We start from the raw sequence: 27,364 nt of genomic DNA, 5'->3' as shown, positions 1-27,364 counted from the left end.
TGACCAAGCTTTTGACAATTATAGCATTTCACATTGCTTTTGTCAAATCTCTTGAAGTTGCTACTTTGACCACCACCTCTAGTGCTACTCTCTCCTCTTTGTGCCATGGAATTCCTAGAACCTTGGGAATCCTTTCCACTAGAATTCTGAAAATTTGCCTTGCCTCTTGAAGACCACTTGCCTTTGGACTTCTTGTTCTTCTCATTGAACCTTGCTTGCAATGCAATTTCCGCCTTGGCCTTGTCATTCCCTCTTTCATCTAGTCTTTGCTCATGTGCTTCCAATGAACTTTGAAGCTCTTCCTTGCTCAAAGTGAGAAGATCCTTGGACTCTTCCAAGGCTACAACAATGTTATCAAATCTTGGTGTTAACGAACGCAAGATTTTGGCTACTACATTTTGTACCGACACGGTTTCACCACATGCCTTCATTTGATTCACCAAACGCGTTATACGCGTTACGTATTCATTGATCGATTCTTTCTCCTCCATTTGCACTAATTCGAACTGCCGTTTGTGAGTTTGTAACCTCACCACCTTTGCTTTGTCGGCTCCTTCGTATGCTTTCTTCAAGATATCCCATGCCTCCTTTGCGTTTGAACAGTCTCCAACTTTCTCAAAGTTGTCATTGTCAACACAAGAGTGGATCAAGAAGAGTGCCTTGTAGTCTTTCTTCTTCTCCTCCTTGTGTGTGGCTTGTTGAGCAGCTGTGGGCTCTGCTCCAAGTGGTGTGACTCCATTGTTCACCACTTCAAGCACTTCTTGATACCCAAACAAGACTTTCATTTGCTTGCACCATTTGTCGTAGTTCTTGGATTCAAGAATTGGGAGGTTGGTGGGGATTCGGTCAGTGGATGTCATATTCGCAGCGGATATTGGATCGTAACCAGGCTCTTGATGCCAGATGTTGGAACAAGCCTAAAGCTCTAAGGTGAATCAATGGTGAAAATGGGTTTTGGGGAAGATGAAGATGAGAGAGAGATAGAGAGTAATTTGAGAGAGTAATTTGAGGAGAATTGTAAATGTTTTTTATTCAAAATGGCATTACAATCAATGTACACATTTGGAGCTATTTATAACAAGCAATTAACAAAAACAAACAAAACACTACAACCAAAACTGCTACTGTCAGCACACAACAAAACTAGAAAACGTGTTGGAAACCGGTTCCCTTCGAAAGTTTGTTTTTCTGCTTCAGTGCAGAAACAGCTTTTCCAAATAAGCTGTTCTGCACAGAATCACTTCTGAAGCTTCATGTGCTTGACTTATACTTTCAACAAATCTTTCGGCTGTGATTCGAAGGTCCTCAATCTCCTTCATTGAGTGCAAAAAGTATTTTGAATTTTGAAAATTTTAACTCAAAAGAGAAATGCAAAAATGGAAAAGAATCGAGGAAGAAGAAAAAGAGTTTAGTATTAAGATTTTAGAATGTAAACTATTAATTAACCCATTTAAAATTTTAGAAATCAAGTTCAAACAATATTTTTGACAATTCAATATGTTTTTGAGATGTTTGAGAGGAGAAAATAATTTACATATTTTATTAGACAAGTTTTAGTATTTTCTCATTTATTAAAGCTTCGACCTGTTTGTTTTAATTTCTGTCAATTAACAACAGTGTGGCAGGCTAGCAGGACTAATTCAGAGTCTTCTAGATTATTTTTTTGTTGGATAATAAACTAATACTAACTTATTTTCTAGAGACACATGTTAAACATAGACAAAAATATTGTATTAAAAATAGCAATGAAAAACATTAATTAAATTTTTTTAATAAAAACAAAACATAATTTTCAAAGCATTATCTTTTTTTTCTAACCAAACATATGACTGGCGTGTGAAAGATAAGATTGAGAGTAGAATGCTAAATAATTAGAATAATGACAACATTAAATTCATTGCTAAATATTTTATTAGTATGGGACTTTTTATGTTTCTATATTACTCAAAACTTTATCTTATATGAATGCCACCTCACCTGATAGCATTTGTTAATTACATGGAAGGTCAAGAAGCAGCTCCCAGCAAAATAAAAAATTCAAGATCAATAAGTCAAGAAGAACGAAAAAAATATAAAGAAATTAATAAATAATGATGAATCAAATTGCTGATAAAAGATATTGAGTTTTCATTTTCTCTTCTATAAATTATTTTTTATTAAATCCTCCTGTGCTCCTACATGGACTCTTCCCATTTCTGTATCTATAAGGCAAACGACATGCTCCTATCTACAAGACATTGGCTGTCTCATCTCTCTCATATTAGAAACAAATATACCTTAAAAAAAGCTAAAACTATTACGGATGATGCTGCAAGTTAAGCTAGTCTTCACAACGTTGGTGTGTTGGAACATAATAACTAGTTATAACTGTGTAGTTGGAGATTCACAAACAAGTATAGTACTAAACAGTGGTTGCAGCACATATAACGCATCAAATTTACATAGCTTCTACGCGAACATTAATGGAACATTTTCAGATTTGAGAAATGAAATTAGCAATGGCAGCAAACACTTTGCAACAGCACAAGAAGCAAGAGGAGATGTGATGACATATTCTCTCTTTCAATGCAGAAATTACCTCTCCAAAAAGGATTGTGTTGCTTGCTTCAATACTTCTTCTACTAAAATTCGTGACTGCTCAGCTTCCAATGGTGCAAAACTCATCTATGATGGGTGTTTCCTAAGGTATGTATGTCGTTGATTCCTAATATATTACCATCTTAATTTTAATCGGTTAAAATTTTAGATTTGAATATATAAATGTCGTGCCTTTTATGTAGATCTTTGTTTTGGTTTTAAATGGATCTTTGTTGATGATCTACGAGATTGGTGATTGGTTCTTTGAATTAACCGGTTTTAAGTTTAAATTAAAAGTTATTTTTTAAAAAATTATTTCATTTTATATTTAAATTAGAAGTACAAAGAAAATATTTTCACAAACATTATAAATTCAATTTGATAACTAGCACAGCTGGTTTATGTCATAATATTAATATGATTGAAACTTTCTCCTGTCAAAAAAAAAAATGATTGAGACTTTTTTGTCGAGTTCTCTATCTTTTAAAAGTCAAAACAAAAATATCTGTCCTTGAAATTAATATTTTAAAATTTAAACTATTAGTCGTTTAAATTTGTTCTGCAAGGAAAGAAAATTTAATAAACACGCATTTTCATTTTCATTATCTTATTCGTATTTGTGTAGTCATACGAAAAACACATCATCTTATTATTAATTTATATTTGATTTATTAAATAATAAATCTACATCACTTATATGATATTACAAAATTATTTTATATAATAAATCTTAGTTATTCAAAAAATTAGTGAGGAGATATCCTAGTTGACTAGAAAAAATATTATGTTATTCGTAAAAATAAAAATGAAATTTTAGTCTTTTCATAACTCAATTGTTAAACAGCATTCTACAAGTGTTAAAAAATTCTCATAATATAATTAATTTTATATATATATATATATATATATATATATATATATATATATATATATATATATATATATATATATATATATATATATATATATATATATATATATATGGCATATCATATGAGAATGACATATTTATATGAGAATGTGAGAATGAATCTGATTCATTGGATTTTAAAATAAATGGTGGAGATTATGAGTGAATCTTTTTTCTCTCTCTCCTGTATTTTGAAATAAATGAAGTAGGAGAGAGAAAAAAAAATTCACTCATAATCTCCACCATTTATTTTAAAATTCAATGGTTCGGATTCATTCTCATATTCTCATATAAATATGTCATTCTCATATGATATGCCATATATATATATATATATATATATATATATATATATATATATATATATATATATATATATATATATATATAACATTTCTTCGTACCGGAAGAATGACTACCACTTTTCAATGAGATAGCTTGTTCAACCACAACACAAATAAATAAAGGATATTATTAAAAAAAATATTTTTTATAACAGATTTCAATATAATTTATGGTATGTGATAACCACCATTTTCTATCACGTGCTAGTGACGGTTGTAAGAAATAAATAACGTTCACATTTCACTATAGTCCAGATTATCAACAATGATAAAATGTTACTAGATTATAAATTCGATTCTCAGTTAAATTATGGATAAAAAATGGTTGGTATACCATATTTCATTATGATTGGGCTAATATAACCATTGTAAATTCCTTTATTATTTTTTTTATATTTTTTAAAACTTTCTATTATATACCATATTATTTTTAATTTTTATATTTATATATTCACAAAAATTTGTAACGAAACTATACATTAAGCATCAATGGCTTCTATCCAATACCAAAATATTAAACAAACATAAGGATTATTTATATCATAATCAATATATTGTAATCATATATTATATATATATATTATAAAATCAATGTCAATTTAACATATAAATCTCATTGAAGCAAGATGTCTAATGTATAGTATCGTTTTTAAAATTTTATGATGTGAATGATGTAGTGTTGTTAAACATCAATATAAGATTATGTTTGGGATCCATTTGCTAACTGATAGTCTATAGTTTATAGTTGATGGCTGATGATTGATAACTTATAACTTATGGTTGATGGTTGAGACTCATAGCTGATAAGTTAATTGAAGTGTTTCGTAAAATTAGCTGTTCAAGTATTTTATAAATGTAAAATGACATAGATATTTAATACATAATTATTTTGTTTTAAATTAAAATAAATTATAAAGGATAAAGTGAATTTTTACTAAAATAATAAGGATAAAAAAGGAAGAAAAATGATAAGTTATAAGCTATAAGCTAAAATGCTATTTGAAATAGCATCTGAAAAATAAGTTATAAGCTACTAAAATAAGTTATAAGCTCAAGATGAAAAGACTGTTACCAAACAAGTATCAGGGTCGGCCCTAGGGGTAGGCCACCAAGACTACCGCCTAGAGCCTCATTTTTTTTATATATTTATATGTTCAAATTAATTTATTTTTTTAAATAATAATCTTTTCAATTATTTTTTATATCAATCAAATAATAGCAATTTATTTATAATTTATTATTATAACAACCATTTAGGATGTGTAGTGTATAATTGATTAATTTAAAATCAAGACCTCTAAAATTTTCGGAGGCTCTGTGTAGGTTTACGTGAAAAATAAATAGGGGTCTTATTTTGTTATTGGTTAACCATAATCAATATTTTTTAGACCCTTTTAACCACAACTTAAGCGTGAAATATTTTGAGTCTGTGTGATAGCCCGCTTTTAACGCTTTAAAACGGCCATGTTAAAAACCATACTTATAAATAATAATCTTTTAAGTTCTCTTACATAGAAAAAGAATACTTGAAATTTAAGTTTTTTTAAAGAATTTTGGTGATGTTTTTTCAATTATGATTTTTTAAATGATAACAAGAGTGTTTAGATGTGTTGATTTTATTATCCATAGAAAATAAAATTGATTAGAATAATTTAATAATTTTACATTCTAAAAAACATAAAATTAAAATACAATAATCTAAAATAAAAATGTTTCTATTATATTAAAATATTTAATTTAAATTTTTGCCTCAGGCCTCTAAGTGTGTTGGGTCGACCCTGTCAAGTATAAATTATCATATGAGCTTATAAGCTATAAATTGTGTCTTACCAAACAAAGCCTTGGTAAGACATAATTTTGAGCTTATAATAACAAACTTTTCAGTGGTAAAAATTATTATGTTATTGTAAATATATTATTATCTCTCAATAATCAACCATGTTGACAGAGATAATGTCTATCATGTGTTTTCTGACATAATGTTCACTTTCGTATCCTCCTTAATATTTCAATATCTATAAAATTATATAATATAGTGAGTAATAATACATATAAAAAACACATGTAATTATAGATAAATGAATGTCACAAATAATACAATTATTAAAATAATATAAATTTTAAGATTTTTCTAAGTACATTCAACATATTTGTTCCCTCCACAACTCTATATAGTCAAAATATTTTAAACATTATGTAAGAAACAAGACAAATGATAGATATTTTATGTAAGAAAAATGGCAAGATTACCTATTTAAGATGGAGAAATACTAAAAAAATTGATTTTGTTGGTATTCTAATAAAGACTTTCTCTCTTTTTTATCAATGATAGATATTTTATGCGATGAAAATGTGACATGAGATAATGGATTTCCCATGAAAAACTTTATGTACGCTGTATTGATATAATTCCATATATTTTGGAGTGTGTAGCTACAGCATGAGCTAATTTTTTATTTGACTTTGATGTTGGATAGTAGTTTCTAAATATAATAATGGATAGTAGTTTCTAAATATAACAATGACGAATATTAAGGTACGACAGTGAAAGGTTCTACGATCAAACAAATCAACCTGGAGGTGGTATATTATGTGGGAACAAGACTGCAAAGGAAGGTGCTTCTTTTGGAACAATTGGACTAAAAGTGCTAATGGATCTCCAATTAGCAACACCAAAAATTAAAGGCTTTTTTGCAGCTACTAAGACAGTAGTGAATCCTGGCAGTGGTAGCAATAGTTCAATTTATGCCATTGCACAGTGTGTTGAAACTGCCACAGAAAGTTCGTGTCTTGATTGCATGACCGTTGGATACAACAGCTTGCAAACTTGTCTTCCTAATACAGATGGTAGAGCATATGATGCAGGGTGTTTTATGAGATACTCAGATACACCCTTTTTTGCTGATAATCAAGCTATTGATATCACAACCTATTTAAATCAAGGTACAAATATAACATAAAGTTCACTTTTCATTCATATTAGATTAGTATTTAGTAGTACCTCATTTCATTGGAACTGGTGTAAACTCTTCTTTTCTGATATGAAGGTGGTTCAAGCAACAAATGGGCCATTATAGGTGGCGTTGTTGGCGGTGTAGGTCTTGTTGCGATCATTCTTGCAATTTTAGCTTGGCAACGATACAGAAAACCTAAGAGAGCTCCTAGAGGTCTGTGATGCTTGTTGCTTCAGTGTGTATTCTCTGTGATGTTTGGTTCTGATTTTGTCTCTGCCTTCAAACTCGTGTGTTCTTTGGCAGGCAACATATTGGGAACAACCAAGTTGAAAGGTCCAATTAAATACAAGTATAATGATTTGAAAGCTGCAACAAAAAACTTCAGCGAAGAAAATAAACTGGGAGAAGGAGGGTTTAGTAAAGTATACAAGGTAAGCGAAAGTTTTTATATAATATCAATGAGAGGCGTGTTCAAAGACAATAATGATTCTGTGAATGATTTTTCAACCATGCTTTTGAAATAGGGTACTCTAAAAAATGGAAATGTTGTGGCAGTCAAGAAACTGGTTTTGGGAAAATCCAGCAAGATAGACAATGATTTTGGAAGTGAAGTAAGGCTTATAATAAGCAATGTTGATCATAGGAATCTTGTTGGACTTCTTGGTTGTTGCAGTAAAAAACAAGAGAAAATCCTTGTTTATGAATACATGGCAAACAGTAGCCTGGACAAATTCTTATTTGGTAAATCACTTCAACTAATTTCTTGAATGCTACTTCTTCTACCTTGTTCATAACCTTAAGTATATAAACCTGTTGATTAAATAGGTGAAAAACAAGGCTCCCTCAATTGGAAACAAAGGTGTGATATAATTTTAGGCACAGCAAGAGGACTGGCCTACCTACATGAGGAATTCCACATTCCCATTATACATAGAGATATAAAGAGTAGCAACATCCTCCTTGATGATAATCTTCACCCCAAAATTGCTGATTTTGGATTGGCGCGGCTTCTGTCGGGGAATCGATCTCTAAGAACAGGAGTTGCAGGAACATTGTAAGACAGCAATTTCATTCACCTAGATTACATTTAATTGAACAGCATATGTTATTAAAGAGAGAATTAAGTCTCATGTTATGCATAAATCTTGTTTTGTTGATCATGGAATGTATAATATGCACTTGCCAGGGGATACACAGCACCTGAGTATGCAATTCATGGTCAATTATCAGAAAAGGCTGATACCTACAGCTATGGTATTGTAGTCCTAGAAATCATAAGCGGTCAAAAGAGTACAAAAGTAAAGGAAGATGATGATGGTGATTACCTTCTTCAAAAGGTAAGCAATTTCTCACAAGTCATAAATAGGAATTGTTGGTTATTACCCGTCTAGTCATTTTAAAAGAACCGAGGGGAGTATGTCCTAATATTTTACCATATGGTCTTTGATTTTCACTTAACAGTCATGGAAACTGTATGAGAGAGGCAGGCAATTGGAGCTCGTGGACAAGACCTTAGACCCTAGTGACTATGATGGAGAAGAAGTGAAGAAAACGATAGAGATTGCTTTACTATGCACTCAAACATCAGCAGGAATGAGACCAACAATGTCTGAAGTAGTAGTCCTCCTCCAAACCAAGAGTTTAGTGGAGCACCTACAACCAACTATGCCTATGTTTATAGATACGAATCTTAAGTATAGTGAAGGATACTCAACCTCAACTGGTTCTTCTACATCTAATGCTACCGCTTCCTTTTCAATTTTATCAGCTCGATGATTATATGCTGCAGTAAAGGGAATTGAACCAAAAAGGTAACAAAATAAACCAGATGGGGATTACTCTTCATTGATTGTTCACCAATCATACAGGTAGAAAATATAATGGGAAATAGTGACTAATGAGGTGTTCGATTTCAACAATAGAATTAAGAAATAGTATTATACATTAGACAGATAAAAAGGTGCAGCTGTGTTTGTTATGAACTTATTGTGAGCTAGTTAGTTTGTTACAAAGGAGTTTTCCTTATTTATTTTTCTTGTAATATAAATACAAAATGTATCTCTTCACTAGGAGAGAGAATATCTCATAACCAAAAGCAACACTTTCATCAAAGTGCTTGCATGCCCAGCATAGTGCTTGCATGCTCAGCATATTACAAGTCCTTCAAATTCAACACGATGATAGCATACATCCACTTATATTGAGTCCTTTGATAATGGACAAGTGTGGTGATGTTTATTCATTATTATACTAAAAAGACTACTAGAAAGATACTTGAATACCGAGTAGTGCCACCAACTGGGCAATGAACTCAGGGTGCCCTGGCCATGCAGCTCCAGTAACCAAATTCCCATCAGTGAAGCAGCGGCTTATGGGGTCAGGCTCCAGCCAAGTTGCTCCTGATAAAACCACATTAAGCTTCACGGCTGGATAAGCAGTACATTTCCTTCCCTGTTACGAGAAAAGTATACTAGATATTAAGGTTCCGTAACAATAAATGAAATAAGAGGAACAATATAAAAGTTTCTCCACAAATATATCATATATGAGGAAAAAGTGAGAATTAATGAGTAACACAAGTCATGCTAGCATTTCATGAACACAAATACACACCAGAGGATAAATTACAAATGTCGTGATTCTCAATCCATGCATGATGTATGTCTCTACCGTCATACCACAGAAGAATAAGTACCTCTAGAATGAAAATAAGGAAAAAAAGCCAGGATGGCAAGATTCACAAGCAGCTTGTCCACCAAGTATAAGAGTTGTCATTGCAAAGAAGAAGAAAAGAAGGAAGGATACAAGAATATACACTAATGTATTGATGAAAACCGAAAGGACGTGTGAGCATCAAGAAATTAATATGACATTATGATAATTTAGATAAGAAGTAGTTAGGAACCCAGGATTTGAATTTGAATTCCAAAGAAAGAACATTTTATTTTAGAAAGGTGATAGAATAGGAGAAAATCTCTCCTCCAAGGATTTCCCCTTCACATTAGAGTTGATATTTTATTCACAAACTTTACAATATTCAACAGATGATTTCTTTCCATTGTGTTCTCTTATTTACACGTGATATCTCTAACTTAACCTCCCGAATAAACCTATCCTTATCCTATATTGTTTCGAACTTCTGTTATCGCATATCCTAACAAACTCGCCTCTTATACCATATCTTAACAAACTACTCATTATCAATAACAACACTATTGCACTACGTGTACATGACTTATTTAAGGAAATTACTGTATCCTTGTCAATGATAACTTCCTACTTGCCCAGCCTTGTGATAGGAACCCAAATTAATGAGAGTAAAAAAAAAATGTAGTATTATTGATTAAAAAGAAAATATTACTGAGGCTAACCACTGTAATCCCAGAGTAAGTGCTCCTTCAAGAAGAGAATATTCTCTCTTTATCCAACCTTGAAGGTTCTAACAGAAAAGTTGTTGATTGATACTTCTCACTCTCCTCACACTTCTTATAACAGAATTGGTAAATCTGCCACATCACCTAACTCCCTCCTATTTCCTATATTTTCCCCACAACACTCTTTAGGCCCGCGTTTCTCAATTGGAATCCTAACACCTTGCTTCTTACAACACCGTAACCCAACAATTCAAAAGAAAGATGGACAAAAACAGGTGTGGAGTGAGCATGAGTTCAAGAATATTAATAGCTACTCCATTGAAATGTTGGTTAATAGCATATGTGAACTAACAAAAATGGTATCTCTAATGAGTTTTCGATAATAATACCTTGAGAACACCAGCCGCAGCTAAAATCTGCTGGCCATGACAGATTGATGCAACTGGCTTATTGGCTTCCATGAAATGCTTCACCAAGGAAATAACAGACTCATTCAATGACAAGTACTCAGGTGATCGACCTCCAGGGATGACAAGAGCGTCATAGCCTGAAGGGTCAACGTCATCAAAGTTCGCAGTTAAAGTAAAATTGTGTCCTGGCTTCTCACTGTAAGTTTGATCTCCTTCAAAATCATGAACAGCAGTTGGGCAAGTATCACCAGCCTTCTTTGAGGGGCAAACTGCATCAACATGGCATCCTAAAGCCTGAAGAGACTGAAAAGGAACCTTGACCTCGTAATCTTCCATGTAATCCTGTGATTAAAAATTGTTAAAGCATGTCTTAACAACCAACGCGGCAATAAAGGTAAAACGATTAGTGAAAGAACATAAAAACAAAAGAAAAACATACGAACATACCCCACAAATAAAGAGAATTTTTTTATCAAATCCACTTATTGTGCCTCCTAATGCCTTCACAAAATGCCGAAGAAGTTCCGGATGCCCTTCATAAGTAGGTGCAGTAATGAGATTACCATCCACCACAGTAGTTGACATGGTCTCAGGTTCAATCCAATGGGCACCAGCAGCAACCAACACCGGTTTAACAGGAGGAAAAGCCGTGCACTTGCGACCTTCAACTACACCAGCAGCAGCCAGAATCAAATGGCCATGACAAATGCAAGCAATCTGTTTTCCAGAATTTACAAACTTGGCAACCAGTTCCACAACACTAGGAATGTGAGCAAGATACTCCGGCGCCCTTCCTCCCGGCAACCATAACCCATCATAGTTTGTGTGATCAACTTCATCAAAAGTTGCATTGAGCGTAAAATTGTGACCAATTGTCTCAGTGTACGTCTGAAACAACCAAAAATCTATTACGCAAGATTATAAGATAAGCTCAAATAAGCCCACCCAAACATACCCTAAGTTTGGAAATAAGAACTAAACTCCAGTTATGGGAATTGATTGAATATCTCTTCATGAGTTTTTGTAGCTTTTTTCCTTTAAAAGATAGGGTTCTTAAGATTGCATTATTTGAGTTTATCTATTAACAAGACACTTTTGAGAATTATTAGATAGCTTATGAAATTTTTTTGACTTAAGCAATTTTAAAGTAGAATTGATTCTACCTCCAAAACTGGTTATACTTGAAACTAGAATATGTAGCTTCTGAGTTTAAACGTAATTTTTACACTGAAATTTTATGTTTAACTAATTTTTACATAAATGTATCCAAACATGAATCAATTATGCTAAACACAATTCCCTTAAAATCAATTCTATCAAAATTAATTTTGTTCTCACTCAATCCCAAAACACAGTTTGTGTAACCATTTATATGATAAGCACTTATAACACACTTTGTGTAACCACTTATATGATAAGCACTTATAGTATAAGTGATTAATTAAACTGTATATTCAAATATGGCGTAATAAAATTAAATCTGACTTGCGTTGAATGCAAAGAATAAAAGGAAGAACGGAGACCTGGCCACCGGAAAGAATATGAACGGCGGTGCGGCAGGCATCACCGGATTTTTTACTGGGACAAACAGCATCGACGGTGATACCGAATGCTTGCAATGCCTGAAAAGGAACAATACCCTGCAAGAGAAAGAGTGAGTGAAGTGGATGATGAAGTGAAGTGAAGTGAAGGGAAATGAAGAGTGCTTACTTCGTAGTCTTCCATGAAGTCACCGCAGAGGAGAAGAACCCTTTTAGGAGCCATGGATGATGATTGATGATTGCAACGCTACTGGTTTTTGAAGTGGTGATAGGAATAAACAAAGAGAATATGGTGTGAGAGATTGAGTACAAAGTTTACTCATTCCTTTACGATACTTAAATAAACAAAAAGCAAAATTGACAACAAAGTGGACGTGCCGGAGTGGTTATCGGGCATGACTAGAAATCATGTGGGCTCTGCCCGCGCAGGTTCGAATCCTGCCGTCCACGATTTATTATTTTGATTTCTTTTTATAACCGATTTTTTATCTTCATTATTTTTTTTCCTTTTTCTTCTTTTACATACCAGACAAAGAACCCGTGTCCCATGCTAACCACGGGTATGAGACATCTCATATCAGCGATATAATTATTGATTAATTAATGGGACGTAGTGAGCTTTTTCTTTTTCATATGTTGCACTAAATGTAGAAATTAAAATAATAAGTGGTTTAAACAATGGTATTATCTTATTTGATATTCTTTTTTTTTTAATGCAATTATTTTGTGATCAAAAGGCTTTGTAAACTACACCACGTCCACATATCATATATGCACCATAATTTTTTTTTAAATATCTCATTACACCTCTCTCAAGGACATGAAGAAATTTTAATTATGTCGCATCATTTCATAGATGCACATTCGAAAGTTTTTTTTTTTGTCAAAAGTTAAATTTTTTTGAGATTTATATATAAAAGTATTTTAAACTATTAAACGTTGGGAGAAATGCAAATTAATTCAGTTCAGGAATTTTTTCATATGTGCATCTACGGAACGACTTAGCGCCAAAATTAATTCAGTTCAGGTAAATAATCATCTTTGTCCATTGCATTGCTCACATTATGCATCAATTTTATGTCAAAAAAAGTAACGTTGCTTCCGTAGGTACATCTACGGAATGTGTTGAAGATGAACAAGTTCTGAAGGTGCATCTACAGAACGTGTTTATGCTGTTTTTTCCAGCAGTCTTGTGATTTTGTGTTATTTGTGTTATTGTTTACAAATAGGTCTGGTGCACCCCGATAATATCTCAAGAGAATTAGTTCCTTTAGTCGATGTTTCTCCGAATGATGAAAGGGTAGCCGTTAAGACGGTAGATGTCAGTGGTGACTTTAATGACAAGCAAGAGTTTGATGATCGTGAAAGCATATTCACATGGATTCGTAGGAATGCAACAAACCTTGGTTTTGGTGTGGTAATAGGTAGATCAGATAATGGTACGGCAAGAAGAAACGCTTTTGTAACAATGTTGTGCGAAAGAAGCGGGAAATACCATACTCATCTAAGGAAGTTTAAAAGAGACGACACACGTACTAGAAAATAGAGTGTCCATTTAAAATTCGTGGTTATATGTTGGCTAGAAAGAAGTGGAAATTTAGCGTTATTTGTGGTTTGCATAACCATGATTTGTGCTCAAAGTTACAAGGTCATCCTAGTGTGTCGGCTCAAACCGGAAGAGAAGACAGGTATTAGTGACATGTCCTTGAATCTTGACCAACCGAAAAATATACTTGTGTTGTGAATTCAATGCCACGAATAAAGTATAATAGGGAATTAGGGAAGAGAATAAGAACACAAGAATTGGTTATAACTGCTATTCTTTTACTTTCTCTTAAAACAAGATTACAAGCTTACAAGAATAACAAATAACCTCTCTCACCCAAATTAGGATTTGCAGCTTAGCAATGATGAGAGACTAGTATGCTATTTATAATAAAACCTAACATACTAACTAATGGGCTTTTTCAGCAAGGCCCATTACACAAGCCAACTTAATACACAAGCTAACTTAACAAATTAGGGTTTAAACACTAAAACCTAATTTAACATGCTAACAACTCTAGCATCTTCGACATCTGCATGCTAGACCCATCTTCGACTACAGCATGCACACTTCGACACCAGCATGTGAACAATCCTTCGACTTCATGCTTAACTCTGTCGAACTGTCGAACCAAGAAGCTACCCTTCGACAATACTAGAGTTCGATCCAATATCTCACAAATCTCCACCTTGGACCTAACTCTACAACGTCAAGGAACAAACTAGCTTTCTTCATGCAGCTTTATCAACTGCATACAGTGGAAAAACTTGCAACTCGGCAATGTCTTGGTGATCATATCAGCAGCATTGTCTTCAGTCGAAACCTTCAGCACTTGGACTTCTCCACGCTCGATTACTCCTCTGACGAAATGCAGCCTCACATCAATGTGCTTAGTTCGCTCATGATAGGCTGAATTCTTCGACAGGTGTATTGCACTTTGACTATCACATTTAACAGTGATACCTCGACCTTGAAGTTTCAGCTCCTTTGCAAAACCTTCAAGCCACAATGCTTCTTTCACAGCTTCAGTTAGGGCAATATACTCCGCTTCAGTGGTTGATAGAGCAACAACCTTCTGAAGTGTTGCTTTCCAACTAATTGCAGTGCCAAACATAGTGAAAACATATCCAGAAATAGATTTTTTGGAATCCATACAACCTGCATAATCAGAGTCGACATATCCTTCTATTACTGCTTTACTATCTTCACCCAAGGCTCCACCATAAATTAGGACTCTATTCAGAGACCCATTTATGTACCTTAAAATCCACTTCAATGCTTGCCAGTGAACCTTTCCAGGATTCGCCATGTACCTGCTTACAAGACTTACTGCGTATGCTATGTCGGATCTAGTACAGACCATAGCATACATCAAAGAACCAACTATATTAGCATATGGGATGCTATTCATATAGGCTCTTTCGACATCAGTACTGGGACACTGATCAATACTCATCTTGAATTGAGGGTTTGTTGGAGTCACAACTGGCTTCGAATTCGACATACCAAACTTTTCAAGAATCTTCCGTAGATATGCCTCTTGAGATATGCATAACTTCGACTTCTTTCTATCTCTTCGAATGTCAATTCCAAGAATCCTAGAAGCAGCTCCCAGATCCTTCATATCGAACTCCTTATTGAGTTCAGCCTTCACCCTCATCACATCTTCAACATTGTTGCTTGCTATGAGAATATCATCCACATAAAGCAACAAAATAACAAATGAATTACCAGGTCGAAATCTGAAGTAAACGCAGTGGTCGAACTGACTTCTAATGAAACTTATGCGTGCCATGAACTTGTCGAATCTCCTATTCCACTGTCGAGGAGATTGTTTCAGCCCATACAAAGATCTCTTTAACTTACACACATAATCTTCCTTCCCCTTTTCGACATACCCTTCAGGTTGCCTCATCAGGATCGTTTCATCTAGATCACCATACAAGAACGCAGTCTTCACATCCATCTGTTCCAGTTCAAGATCGAACTGTGCCACCATGGCAAGCAACATTTGAATGGACCTATGCTTCACAACAGGAGAAAACACATCATTGAAGTCGACACCTTCTTTCTGAGTGAAACCCCTTGCAACTAACCTTGCCTTGTATCTTTTCGACGTCACTCCTTCAATTCCTTCCTTAACTTTGAAAATCCATTTACAGCTGACTAACCTTGCCCCAACAGGTTTCTTGATCAGTTCCCAAGTATGATTATCATGAAGAGATTTCATCTCATCATCCATGGCCTTCAGCCATTCAGTCTTATTTCGACTCCTCATAACTTCCTTATAGTCTCTAGGTTCTTCGTCTAGAACCTCACTTGCAGAGATTAAGGCATAAGCTATAAGATCTGCATATCCAAGTCTCTGAGGTGGCTTGATGACTCTTCTCGACCTATCTCTCGACAATAGGTAGTCATCGTCAGTTTCCTCAACTTCAGCATCTTCTGCTTCTTCTTCGACTTCATCTGGGATATGCAATTCAGCATCAACATGCTCCACCTCAACAGGAATCTCTACCTGTTCCAGCTCTTCGTCAGATGTTTCTGTACTTCGACCAACATCATTAGTTTTCTTAAAAGCCATTTCAGCTTCATTGAAAACTACATCTCGACTGGTGATACACCTCCTGTGACCTGGCTCTAGGCACCATAGCCTATAAGCTTTGACTCCTTCAGGGTATCCCATGAACATGCATTTCAGAGCTCTAGGTTCGACCTTGTCTTGCCTAATGTGAGCATAGGCTACGCAACCAAATACTCTCAGTTTGTCGAGATCTGGTGGATGTCCCGACCAAACTTCTTCAGGTGTCTTCATATTTAACGCTGTCGAAGGACATCTGTTTATCAGATATGTTGCTGTCGAAACAGCCTCAGCCCAGAACACCTTTGTTAACCCTGCACTAGTCAACATGCATCTGACTCTCTCCAAAATAGTTCGATTAAACCTTTCAGCCAAACCATTTTGCTGTGGAGTACCTGCAGTAGTTCTATGCCTTGCAATACCAGAGGCAGCACAAAAACTGTCGAATGCCTCATTGCAAAATTCAAGGCCGTTGTCGGTTCTCAACCTCTTGACCTTTCTGCCAGTCTGATTTTCAACCAGAGTCTTCCAACTTTTGAAATTCTCAAAAGTTTCATCCTTAGTCTTCTGGATGAATACCCATAATTTTCTGGAATAATCATCTACTATGGATAGAAAATACCTTGCTCCTGAATGTGATGGACACCTTGCAGGCCCCCAAAGATCAGCATGGATGTAATCAAGGGATCCATGTGTTCTTTGTTTGCCTTTGTTGAACTTCACTCTGCAAGATTTTCCAAGTACACAGGGTTCACAAAACTTCAGCTTTTCGACTTTGTCTCCACCAAGCAGATTTTGTTTCCCTAATTCGACCAGACCCCTTTCACTGACATGGCCCAATCTCATGTGCCAGATTTCTGTTTTCGACAAAGGTTTCGTGGATGCAACATTTGTCGAACCACTTACAACTTCAGCCTCAAGGGTATACAAGCCTTGTTTCTTCACGCCTCTCAAGACTTCCTTCGAACCCTTCATGACTCTTAGGATACTTTTCTCTCCTTGGAAAACATATCCTTTCTTGTCAAATTCACCAAGAGAAAGCAGATTTCTCTTCAAATCAGGAACATACCTGACTTCAGTCAACAACCTTATTGACTCATCATGGAGCTTGAATCTCACAGATCCAACACCTGCAATCTTGCAAGCCTTGTTGTTTCCCAGCAATACTGATCCACCATCTTGATCACATAATTTCTCGAACAAGTCTTTGTTTGGAGTCATGTGCCAAGTGCAACCTGAATCCATAATCCACTCCTTCTTAGAGTCATTGCTTGAAACCACAAGAACATCAGATGATTCGAAATCATCTTGAACAATGGCAGCGTTGCCATTATCCTTACCTCCATGATATTTCAAGCGTTCAGGGCACACCTTTCTTGTGTGACCCTCCTTCTTACAATGGTAGCATCGAATGCCAGATGCTTCGCCACTGTAAGTCTTCGACTGGCTTTTGCCTTTCTTCTTGTCGAACTTACCATCCTTTCGTAAGAGTTTTCCTTTAACGGCCAAACCTTCGCCAACAGTCGAAGGTTTATGCTCCTTTCGTTCATTCAAGTCCTTAGAGTACAAGGCTGATTGAACTTCTTCAAACGTCAGGGACTCCCTTCCATACAAGAGAGTTTCTTTGAAGTGAGCATGTGATCGAGGCAAAGAACACAATAGTAACAGCGCTTGATCTTCATCATCGATCTTCACATCAATATTTTCAAGATCAATAATCAGCTTGTTGAACATATCCAACTGCTCAGCCAATACTTTGTCTTCAATCATCTTGAATGAATACAAAGCTTGCTTCAGGTAGAGTCGATTTACCAGCGATTTGGTCATATACAAACTTTCAAGTTTCACCCATAACCCTGATGCCGTCGTCTCCTTTGATACCTGCCGGAGAACCTTATCACCAAGGCTCAACAAAATTGCGCTGTGTGCTTTCTCGATCATATTCGTCTTCTCCGCTGCCGTCAATTCTGCATTCATGGCTGCCTCTCCCTTCAACGCTTCCAAACAACCCTGCTGAACCAGTAGGGCTTTCATCTTCAAGCGCCACAGACCGAAATCATTCACTCCGGTGAACTTTTCAATCTCATACTTTGTTGAAGGCATCTTCCCCACGCTCACCGCACCAATTTGTTGTGAATTCAATGCCACGAATAAAGTATAATAGGGAATTAGGGAAGAGAATAAGAACACAAGAATTGGTTATAACTGCTATTCTTTTACTTTCTCTTAAAACAAGATTACAAGCTTACAAGAATAACAAATAACCTCTCTCACCCAAATTAGGATTTGCAGCTTAGCAATGATGAGAGACTAGTATGCTATTTATAATAAAACCTAACATACTAACTAATGGGCTTTTTCAGCAAGGCCCATTACACAAGCCAACTTAATACACAAGCTAACTTAACAAATTAGGGTTTAAACACTAAAACCTAATTTAACATGCTAACAACTCTAGCATCTTCGACATCTGCATGCTAGACCCATCTTCGACTACAGCATGCACACTTCGACACCAGCATGTGAACAATCCTTCGACTTCATGCTTAACTCTGTCGAACTGTCGAACCAAGAAGCTACCCTTCGACAATACTAGAGTTCGATCCAATATCTCACAACTTGCCACATTGAAACGGAAGGAACCCGACAACGTATCAAATATAAGCAAGTGTATAACATCTGGTGCTGCAATAATGAGGAGAATAGGGGAGATAAAAGTGAGATGCAACAATTGTTGAAATTGTTGGATGATAACAAATACGTGTCACGGTACCGAACTTGCCACGATGGAGTTATGGTCTGAGATATTTTTTGAACTCCTCCAGATTCGATAAAGTTATTCAACACGTTTTCAATAGTGATCATTCTCGATTCTACCTACAAAACCAACAAGTATAGACTTCTATTATTTGAGATGGTCGGTGTTACATCCACCAAGAAGACATACGCGATGGGTTTTGCTTATTTGGAGTGTGAAAAAGAGGATAATTTTACATGCACATTAGGGGTGTGTAGGTCACTTTTCAAGGAACAAATAGATACGCCTAAGGCAATTGTTACGGACTGCGATACCGCGTTGATGAATGCGGTGGCAAAGGTATTTCCTTCTTCTAATGCATTACTTTGTCGATATCACATAACATGTAATGTGAGAATTAAGGTTATATCCGCAGTAGGGACGAAACAATTAGAGACTGAAGGTGGGAAATCGGTGAAGCCCGGTGTGGTTGTTGAACAAATAATGGACGCATGGAGTCGTATTGCAAATTCTTCGACAAAAGAATTATACGCCGATTCCGTCATTCAATTTTTGGAAAGTGTGTGAAAAGTATCCTGATTTATTGAAAACATCGATTACGGTATTGGAACATCGATTCAAGGACAACATACTTTATTCTCAATTGATCGACAATGTGTCTCGGGCCGGGTTGAACTATATTTTTCACAAGAGCAAACGAGGTGAAATTGTAGGTTCCGATAGCGTAAACTATGGTTATACTATTTCTAAAATGTATGGTCTCTCGTGTGCGTGTGTTATTGCTAAAAAGATGAAACTAGGTGAGGCAATAAGAATGAACGAAGTTATCCCTCATTGGAAAAGACTTAGTTAAATGATGATGGTTGCATCGAAGGTGGGAAATTGAATGTCTCTATTACTTTCGAATTGGAAGTGATACAAGAGAGGTTTTCGAAGGTCGATGTCAACATGAAACTCCACATTAAAGAACAATTGCGGAAGATTGGGTATCCCGAAACAACCGACATGAAACCGCCTTCTCAACCGGTTAAGACAAAGGGTGCTCCAAAGAAATTGAAGCCTTTACCGAATGACGACTTGACTACACGGGCTCCTTTGTATTGTGATCATATCGATAAACTTTTTCCCAACTCATCGATGCCTAAATCTCAAAAATATCAAACAATTTCAAAAAAAGGAGCTCGCATAAGCAAAACCGCCTCTGACAACTATTCCACCAAAAATTCCAATCATTGAAGAGATGCTTATTCCACCAAAAATTCCATTCATCAAAGAGATACCAGTTTTTATGCACAAATACATCGAGCGGATCATCAATGTTGTGGGGAACGGTAATTACGGTTACTGGGCCGTCTCGGCGTTGCTTGGTAATGGACAGGATAGCCATATGTTTGCGCATCGTCAACTTATCCAAGAGTTGATGACGCATAAAGACTCGTACACGTGGTTATATGGAGAGGAGGTTAAATTGCAGTGGTTAACGAAGCTATTGTTCCTTGGTTGGGTGCTTACGCACCGGAGTCAAAATGGATGAGATTCCCGGGAATGGGACATCTTATTGCATGCGTGTATGATAGGGTGTGCATTAACTTGACGCATTATGGTTTTTCGGAAACATTTCCCCCTCCGCACTGCACCACCTACAAATCGAAATGATTGCATCATGTGTATTGGATGACTTTCAAAATTGAGTCATTTTTTGCAACTTTACTTAAAACCGAGATACCCCATACCACCTACGTCACCGAAATGGGCGCTTCATCATTCTGAAGAGGCCGAGATGTGGCCGGATCTTTTTGTTGATAGGATGCACAAATTCGAAAGGTTGAACAACATCGAGAATGAGGAGAATAAGGAAAAGTAAAAATTGGAACCACTAATAGATTTAGCCGACGATAGTTCTTTTGATGTGTTTTGTAGTTTCAAAGTGTAATGTATTCACTCTTTAACATTGCAATATAATTATTTTTTGCCAATATATGCATTCTCATAATTGTGCCCTGCTATATTATTTTGTTCTGCTAAAATAACTTATAGGAAAAATTCCGTCGATGTATCTACGAAAAGTTCAAAATTTGCAAAAGATGGGTTTTTTCCGTAGATGCGTCCACGAAAAAAAATATCTAGGATTTTTCCGAGGATATACCTACAGAACATTTTATGACAGAAAATAGGTGGTCCATATTCAACTAGGTTTTCTATAAATATGGGGTTTCTAATCTTGTATTTCACACAAACACAAAAATGTCTCATTATGAGTACAACATTTGTTGGTATGTCGCAAGTGTCTCCTACTCCGACGGCAGAACACCTGGGCAGACGTTCAAATTGCACGAATACACCTCGCTCGATAATATCATTGATGAAATTCACTACCGCCTACCTTACTGTGACAAACGGAAGATTGTGAAGCTCGAGTATCGTTCACCTTCATTTGACAACGGAGGGAACGTCATTTACTGCAACTTCGAGCTCAAGAACTGAGAGGATGTTTTGGCGATGTGGCGAACGTATTACGGTTCCGAAGAGAAAATCCCGCTCGAGTTCGTAGCGACGGTGCAAAGAACGGTCAAGCAAATCTTAGAGATGGGCAAGCGTCCACCGGACTATTGAAATGTAATATTTAATTTGCGGTTTAAATTATCGATGTAATATCGATTTTAATCTATGAATGTTGTTTTTATCGTTGTAAATGTTGTTTTTCTGGTTTTCGAAGTCTGGTATATTTCGTAGATAGACGTATGAAAGTGTTCTGTATATGCATCTACGGAAAGTTTTCACACAAATATAAAAAAATGTCCTCCTTAAGTACATCTACGGAAGCAGAGGGTTGTTATTGAAAGCACACATGGTGCCTAAGAACTCCATGGGGTGTAGTAAGAGATTCCTTTTTTAAAAATAAATATTTAAAAGTTGACATTATATTAAAATACATTAAATAATATAAAGAGGAATACATAATTAAAAAAGAAATTATATATATTTTGTATATAAATAATAATAAAATTTAATATTGGATTACAAAGTTCGACTAAATACATTTATTTATTTTTACTAGAGAACTATTATAGTTCCATCTTATCATTAGTGAAAGGATTAGGTGTCTCACTCAGTTTCATCGGTCATCTATGTCTACTTATTAATACTTATGTGTCATATTCAACGGTCACCACCTAATTGAATATTAAACATCATACAATAAAGATTTATTATATGATGTTTACATCCTAGCATCTAAAAGTACATCTTTTGCTTAATATTGAGAAATGTTCTTAAAAAGACTGATGTGGTTCACAAAAGAGGTGGTGAATCCGAATCTTATGGTAAACTTTGGTGTATTGTTTGGAGTTTTGTGCTCATATCTTGTGTCGGAGTACTTCGAAACACTCTAACGCTCAAGTTATTGATGGTCGGAAGTGAGAGGTATTTAGAGTTAGAATAGTGTGTACATCGATGTGGCTCCTAGGTGACATAAGATTGTTCCTACGGTAATATGATGTCTCTGTTACTTCTAATTGCTTTGAAGAGGTGTCATTCTAGGGCATTCCCATCTTAGATTCCCCAGTGCTAGGATCTTCATGTGGATAACAACTCTAAAATAGTGACATCATCAAGCTAACATCATCGTGGGGACTTTCGTATCCATCGATCTTTAGATTTAATGGTCTGAAAACGTATTATTCCTACCGCTCCCAGGAGTTTCTTTATTGGGAAGGATCACCATTAATTAGGCCTTGAGTCTAGGTTGGAATAATTGCCCTCCCGCCTAAGCCAGGACTGGCAGAGTCGAGTTGTAAATTGTTTTGGATTTGCCAAGTATTATTCTGTTGAAGGGTCAAAGATTCTAAATGTGTTTCTCTTTGTGAGCCTCTGGTTTTTGTTAGGTTGACTACAATGGACATTTAAAGGGCCTTGAGTCTAAGTTGGAATTAAACCCTTAATCCGATGTATAATCCACCGGGTATAAATCAAACCATTTGGTTGCTGCACCCTAAAATTTGCCCGATTGATTTCCATAACAATTGACTTATGCTTCACATTCATCTGCATCTATTCATTAGGTCAACAACCTCTCAATCATGAACATAAGGTATACGATCACATTTTTTCTTGTGATTTGGGTTTTCCATTTAAAAGTGGAATATTTATCTCTCAAGGTTTGATTAATCATCATGATCAAAAGGATTAACCTCTACTCAATGTTAGGGTTTCATTAATTATTTCACTAGATGCTTCTATGGAACAGGGGTTTTGAATCTATCAACACATCAAGACATCTTTGATTGGATCGAGGGTTCTCAAGCACCTTAATTTGTTATTTAATCAAGTCTTAGGTTCATCAAGACATTGTGTGTGGAGGTTTAGTTTTATGGTCTTTCATTAGATAAAATCAGGATTAGGGTTTGAGCATCAAGGTACAATACTCAAAGAGATATTCAAGGATATCATTTCATTTGCCTTTAGAGTGTCTCAAGATTTCCAACATCACTTTACGATCACAAGATTCCAATTGGTTAAAAGTCACTTGATTCATCTCATACAAAGTCAATTGCTTAAAATTAAATTTTGACTTTTGAGATTTTTGGTCAACCATGGGCTTCTCAAGTCAAGAATCATGAAAATATGGCCAATATGTGCATTTGATCCAGCCTAATCAAGAAAATCAAGCAAAAGACCAAAATAAGGGTTTAGGGATTTTTCTAAGTACAAAATTTTTTGTTCATCTAGCTCACTTTTCAAGATCATAACTTGCTTCTCAAGTATTCAAAAATTACAAACAAGGGCTCTTTGGAAAGGTTTCATGGCATATTTCAATATGGTGAAAAAATTTGAAGTCAAAAGTGTAACATACTGTTTTTCGTAGTTATTATTTTAGTAATTATTTTAATTATTTATTTTATTAATTATTATGTGGTATGATTGTAACACCCCAAATTCTACCCGAAATTATAATGCAGAAATCAGAGTATTTTAAAAACTATCAACAAGCACTTGGGATATCACATTTACTTCATAGAAACAACACATAATCATATACTCAACACTTCAATCTCAGAGGATCACAAACGACTTATATCGGCTCTAAGAACAAACCAACTTTTATTTAATATGCAACGGAATCATAACATTCGACTTTATAAACAGATCATCTTTATTTAATCAGAAACAACTTTAAAACATCGTATTACTTCTCATTATTCAACTTAGAACTCAACAACTTATATATTAACTACATGAAACAACAAAATAAACATCCCCCTGAGTGCTACGTATCAGAGTGACAGACCAACTGGACTCGATGAAGCTACAAACTTCCACAACTATACTTGAGTACCTGCCCATTTCCCATGGTAGGGGAAACATCAGCCGAAGGGGTGAGATATCAAACTGTATAAAAGAATGTATGATAATACTTATAGCGAATATAAGACCATACACTATTCACCACCTCTCATCTCAAAGCAACTTACATCACAACAACAATGTTAATAACCAATCATAATAACATATTCAAATTCACAACTAAGTCATCCACAACTACAACATTTCCTTCATAATAACAACGAGAATCAATGTAACTATCATCACGACAAACATCAATAAATCATAGCAATGAATTCACAACCACGAATCCAACTTAAACAACAACATTATCAATTTAATCCAACTTAAACAACAACATAATCAACTTAATCTAACTTAGACAACAACATAATCAACTTAACATAACAATCATTCATCAACACAACAACTCGATATGCGACTCATTATGCAACTCAAACTATGCAAATGCATGTGGTACCATTCGGAGTAAACTCCCAACTTAGAAACAGAGCAGAACTCCCAACTTAGAACATTGCTAGTAATTTCGAGGCATAAGGCAAAGCCTTCAACTTAGAACGTGCCAATCCAGGCCAACTTTAATGAGCATTAGCTCCAACTTAGAACACTGCCAATCCAGGCCAACTTTAATAATGCAATGTATGTCATGTGACGCAATGATGCAATTGTTTATATGTGTTATGTATCTATTATGATTATGAGCAATTGTTTGTGTTATGAAGTAAATGTGACATATTAGTTTTGATGAATTGTTTAAAATGGTGAATTTTATACTCTGATTGTTATTAATATTCGACGGGGTAAATCGGGATGTTACATTGAATGCCCCTCACACAAGAATTTATCAACATTCTTACTCAAAACTCCATTAAAGCAGCAAAAAAGTCATTTCTTCAAAACTTGCTTCTCTTGTAAGATTTTGTTGAAATTTTCATTCAAACACCATCCATATATCACCATTAACTTACTATAAATATTAGTTTGCAACTATAATCACTCAAACACCATCACCAACTCCACCATTTTCCACTTGCAAGTTAACTTGGTCAAGGAGTTTCAAGGCATCTCAAAGTATTTTAAGCATATCATTGTGTTTGAATTTTTAGGATTCTTACTTTAATTTGAAAAATTAGAACGTTTGAGTAAGAATTAATAAAAGCTAAATGCATATTCATAAGCCTCGTGAAATTATGGGGGAAATGGAATATCTATTTGTCATTTTTGGTGCTTAAATGAGAAATTATGATTTTTTCCATGAATGCTTGAATTTGAGTTTCACTAAGAAGATGAAGATACACAGTATGTGTTGATGCATGGTGGGCAGAAGCATTTTTTTCATTTCCTTGTTCCGTATGCGTCGATGCATATCGGGCATAAGCTTTTTTTATTTTCCTGGTTTAGTATGCGTCAATGCATAAGAGCCATGCATCGATGTATGGCTTGCATTTTCATTAAAAATCATGTTTTTAACTTGTGAAACCCACATACTTGTCCATCTACAATTCTATGCATATTGATCTTCATTAGGGTTTAATCTTGATCTCACAATATTTAAATGATTCATGTTTTGTCTTTCCTTGTCATTATATGGATGTGTTGATCATTACTTCTATTTATTCACATACTTGACATGTTCACACACACACACACACACACACACACACACACACACACACACACACATCTATGTTCACATGATTACTCCATGTTTACCATGTGCATACACAAATCATGTCCATACACATATCCATATTCATTCATGCATGACCACATGTTCACTTCACATTTGCTCACCATTTTCACATACATATCCATGTGTTTGTTATGTTCACATTTTCATACACATCTATGTGTTCATATATCCATGATCTTTGCAACATACTTGGTATTGTTTAGATTTTAACATGTTAATAATTGAATGCTTGCTACATTCCTTGTCTTAATCTTGCTTGAGTATATAACATGATCACTTGTGTATATTTGTCTTTGTTTGATCATTACTCTTGATATTGTTAAACATTTGTCTAGATGTTTATCTTGTGCATGATTAGATGTCTATGTCTTTTTCTCTTACTTAGGGTTTTGATGTTCATCCTCGAGATTTGTATAATCCATTTTTGACTTTGTCTTTTGTTTATCCACTCTTTGATTGCTTGCTCGATTCACATTATCCATTAGGTACTCATTCAAATTTAATCTTAGATTAAGGTTGAATTGAGATAAACTTTAGGATTCTTAATCCAAGCATGACAACATTAGGATAGTTATTCCCCTTCAATCAAAATCTTAGGACCATCGATGCATTGCAATATTAGGTTAGTCTTTCCTCTTCAATATCAACTCTAAGTCCATCATACATGACAACGATTAGGATCAAGTCTCCCATTAGATTTGTTTCCTTCTTTTGCATTGCATTCTCGTAACACTAAAATATTTTCATAATAAAAAACCCAAAAAACACTTAATCATATCTCAAACACTTTCAAAATTAAAGGAGAAAATGTTTAAGTATCCCTTGTTTAAGGGAGCCACTTGAAATAGTTCTCCTAACAAAAACACAAACCAAGAAGAATTTGGGAAAACACCAGACAAGGAACTTGAAGAGCATTGTTAAAGCTTTCCAAAGAGTACTAGCACATCTCCATAGCCTTCTTGAGCTAAGAGTTTCGAAGGCATGAAGTTGGCCTCTCATTCTTGAATTTTAAGTCACCAACCAAGAGGAATCAAGTTGCAAAACCAATTCAAACTCACTTAATCTGCAAATACAGGTCCTATAAATTGCAAGAAAAACAGGCATGCTCAATAGGCCGGAGCCGTTTTGCCATCCATACTCCTAGACACTAAAATTAGATAGCAACTATAATTGCAATTGGATGGCAAGGAAATCACAAGATCGCTCACTTAAAACCTAATTTGCTGACTCCTACTGGCTCTCCTAAGTCTCTTTCCCTTTCCTGCAACTGAAATTATAAATATAGCACTTCTAATTTTTTTCCAGTCATTTCCCTAGAGTTTTCCCCTGGGGG

General features: G+C 35.1%; 2 protein-coding genes and 1 non-coding gene across 4 annotated transcripts; 2 read left to right on the top strand and 1 right to left on the bottom strand.

Annotated features, from left to right (window-relative positions):
• The first annotated feature begins 2,179 nt into the window (after window positions 1-2,179).
• LOC131622096 (cysteine-rich receptor-like protein kinase 2) lies at window positions 2,180-8,960 on the top strand. 2 transcript variants are annotated; one of them, XM_058893147.1, is made up of 8 exons: window positions 2,180-2,685; window positions 6,377-6,774; window positions 6,879-6,998; window positions 7,089-7,216; window positions 7,310-7,526; window positions 7,611-7,839; window positions 7,972-8,122; window positions 8,247-8,960. In XM_058893147.1, exons 1-8 carry the CDS (start codon window positions 2,303-2,305, stop codon window positions 8,559-8,561), a joined length of 1,941 nt encoding a protein of 646 aa, XP_058749130.1. In that variant the 5' UTR covers window positions 2,180-2,302; the 3' UTR covers window positions 8,562-8,960. The 2 variants fall into 2 exon arrangements, with proteins under 2 accessions (XP_058749130.1, XP_058749129.1); XM_058893146.1 differs by having other exon boundaries at window positions 6,368-6,774.
• Window positions 8,787-12,478, bottom strand: LOC131622098 (protein DJ-1 homolog D-like). Its single transcript, XM_058893149.1, has 5 exons — window positions 12,280-12,478; window positions 12,093-12,209; window positions 11,017-11,457; window positions 10,549-10,911; window positions 8,787-9,236 (listed from the first exon to the last, which is right to left on the bottom strand). Exons 1-5 carry the CDS (start codon window positions 12,331-12,333, stop codon window positions 9,048-9,050), a joined length of 1,164 nt encoding a protein of 387 aa, XP_058749132.1. The 5' UTR covers window positions 12,334-12,478; the 3' UTR covers window positions 8,787-9,047.
• Window positions 12,479-12,560, top strand: TRNAS-AGA (transfer RNA serine (anticodon AGA)). Its single transcript has one exon. It is a non-coding gene; the product is annotated as a tRNA-Ser (tRNA).
• Window positions 12,561-27,364: the final 14,804 nt, after the last annotated feature.

Source organism: Vicia villosa, unplaced genomic scaffold (genome assembly GCF_029867415.1).
Source record: "Vicia villosa cultivar HV-30 ecotype Madison, WI unplaced genomic scaffold, Vvil1.0 ctg.000024F_1_1, whole genome shotgun sequence".
Taxonomy (NCBI): domain Eukaryota; kingdom Viridiplantae; phylum Streptophyta; class Magnoliopsida; order Fabales; family Fabaceae; genus Vicia; species Vicia villosa.
This window is presented reverse-complemented; position numbering and strand designations above follow the sequence as displayed.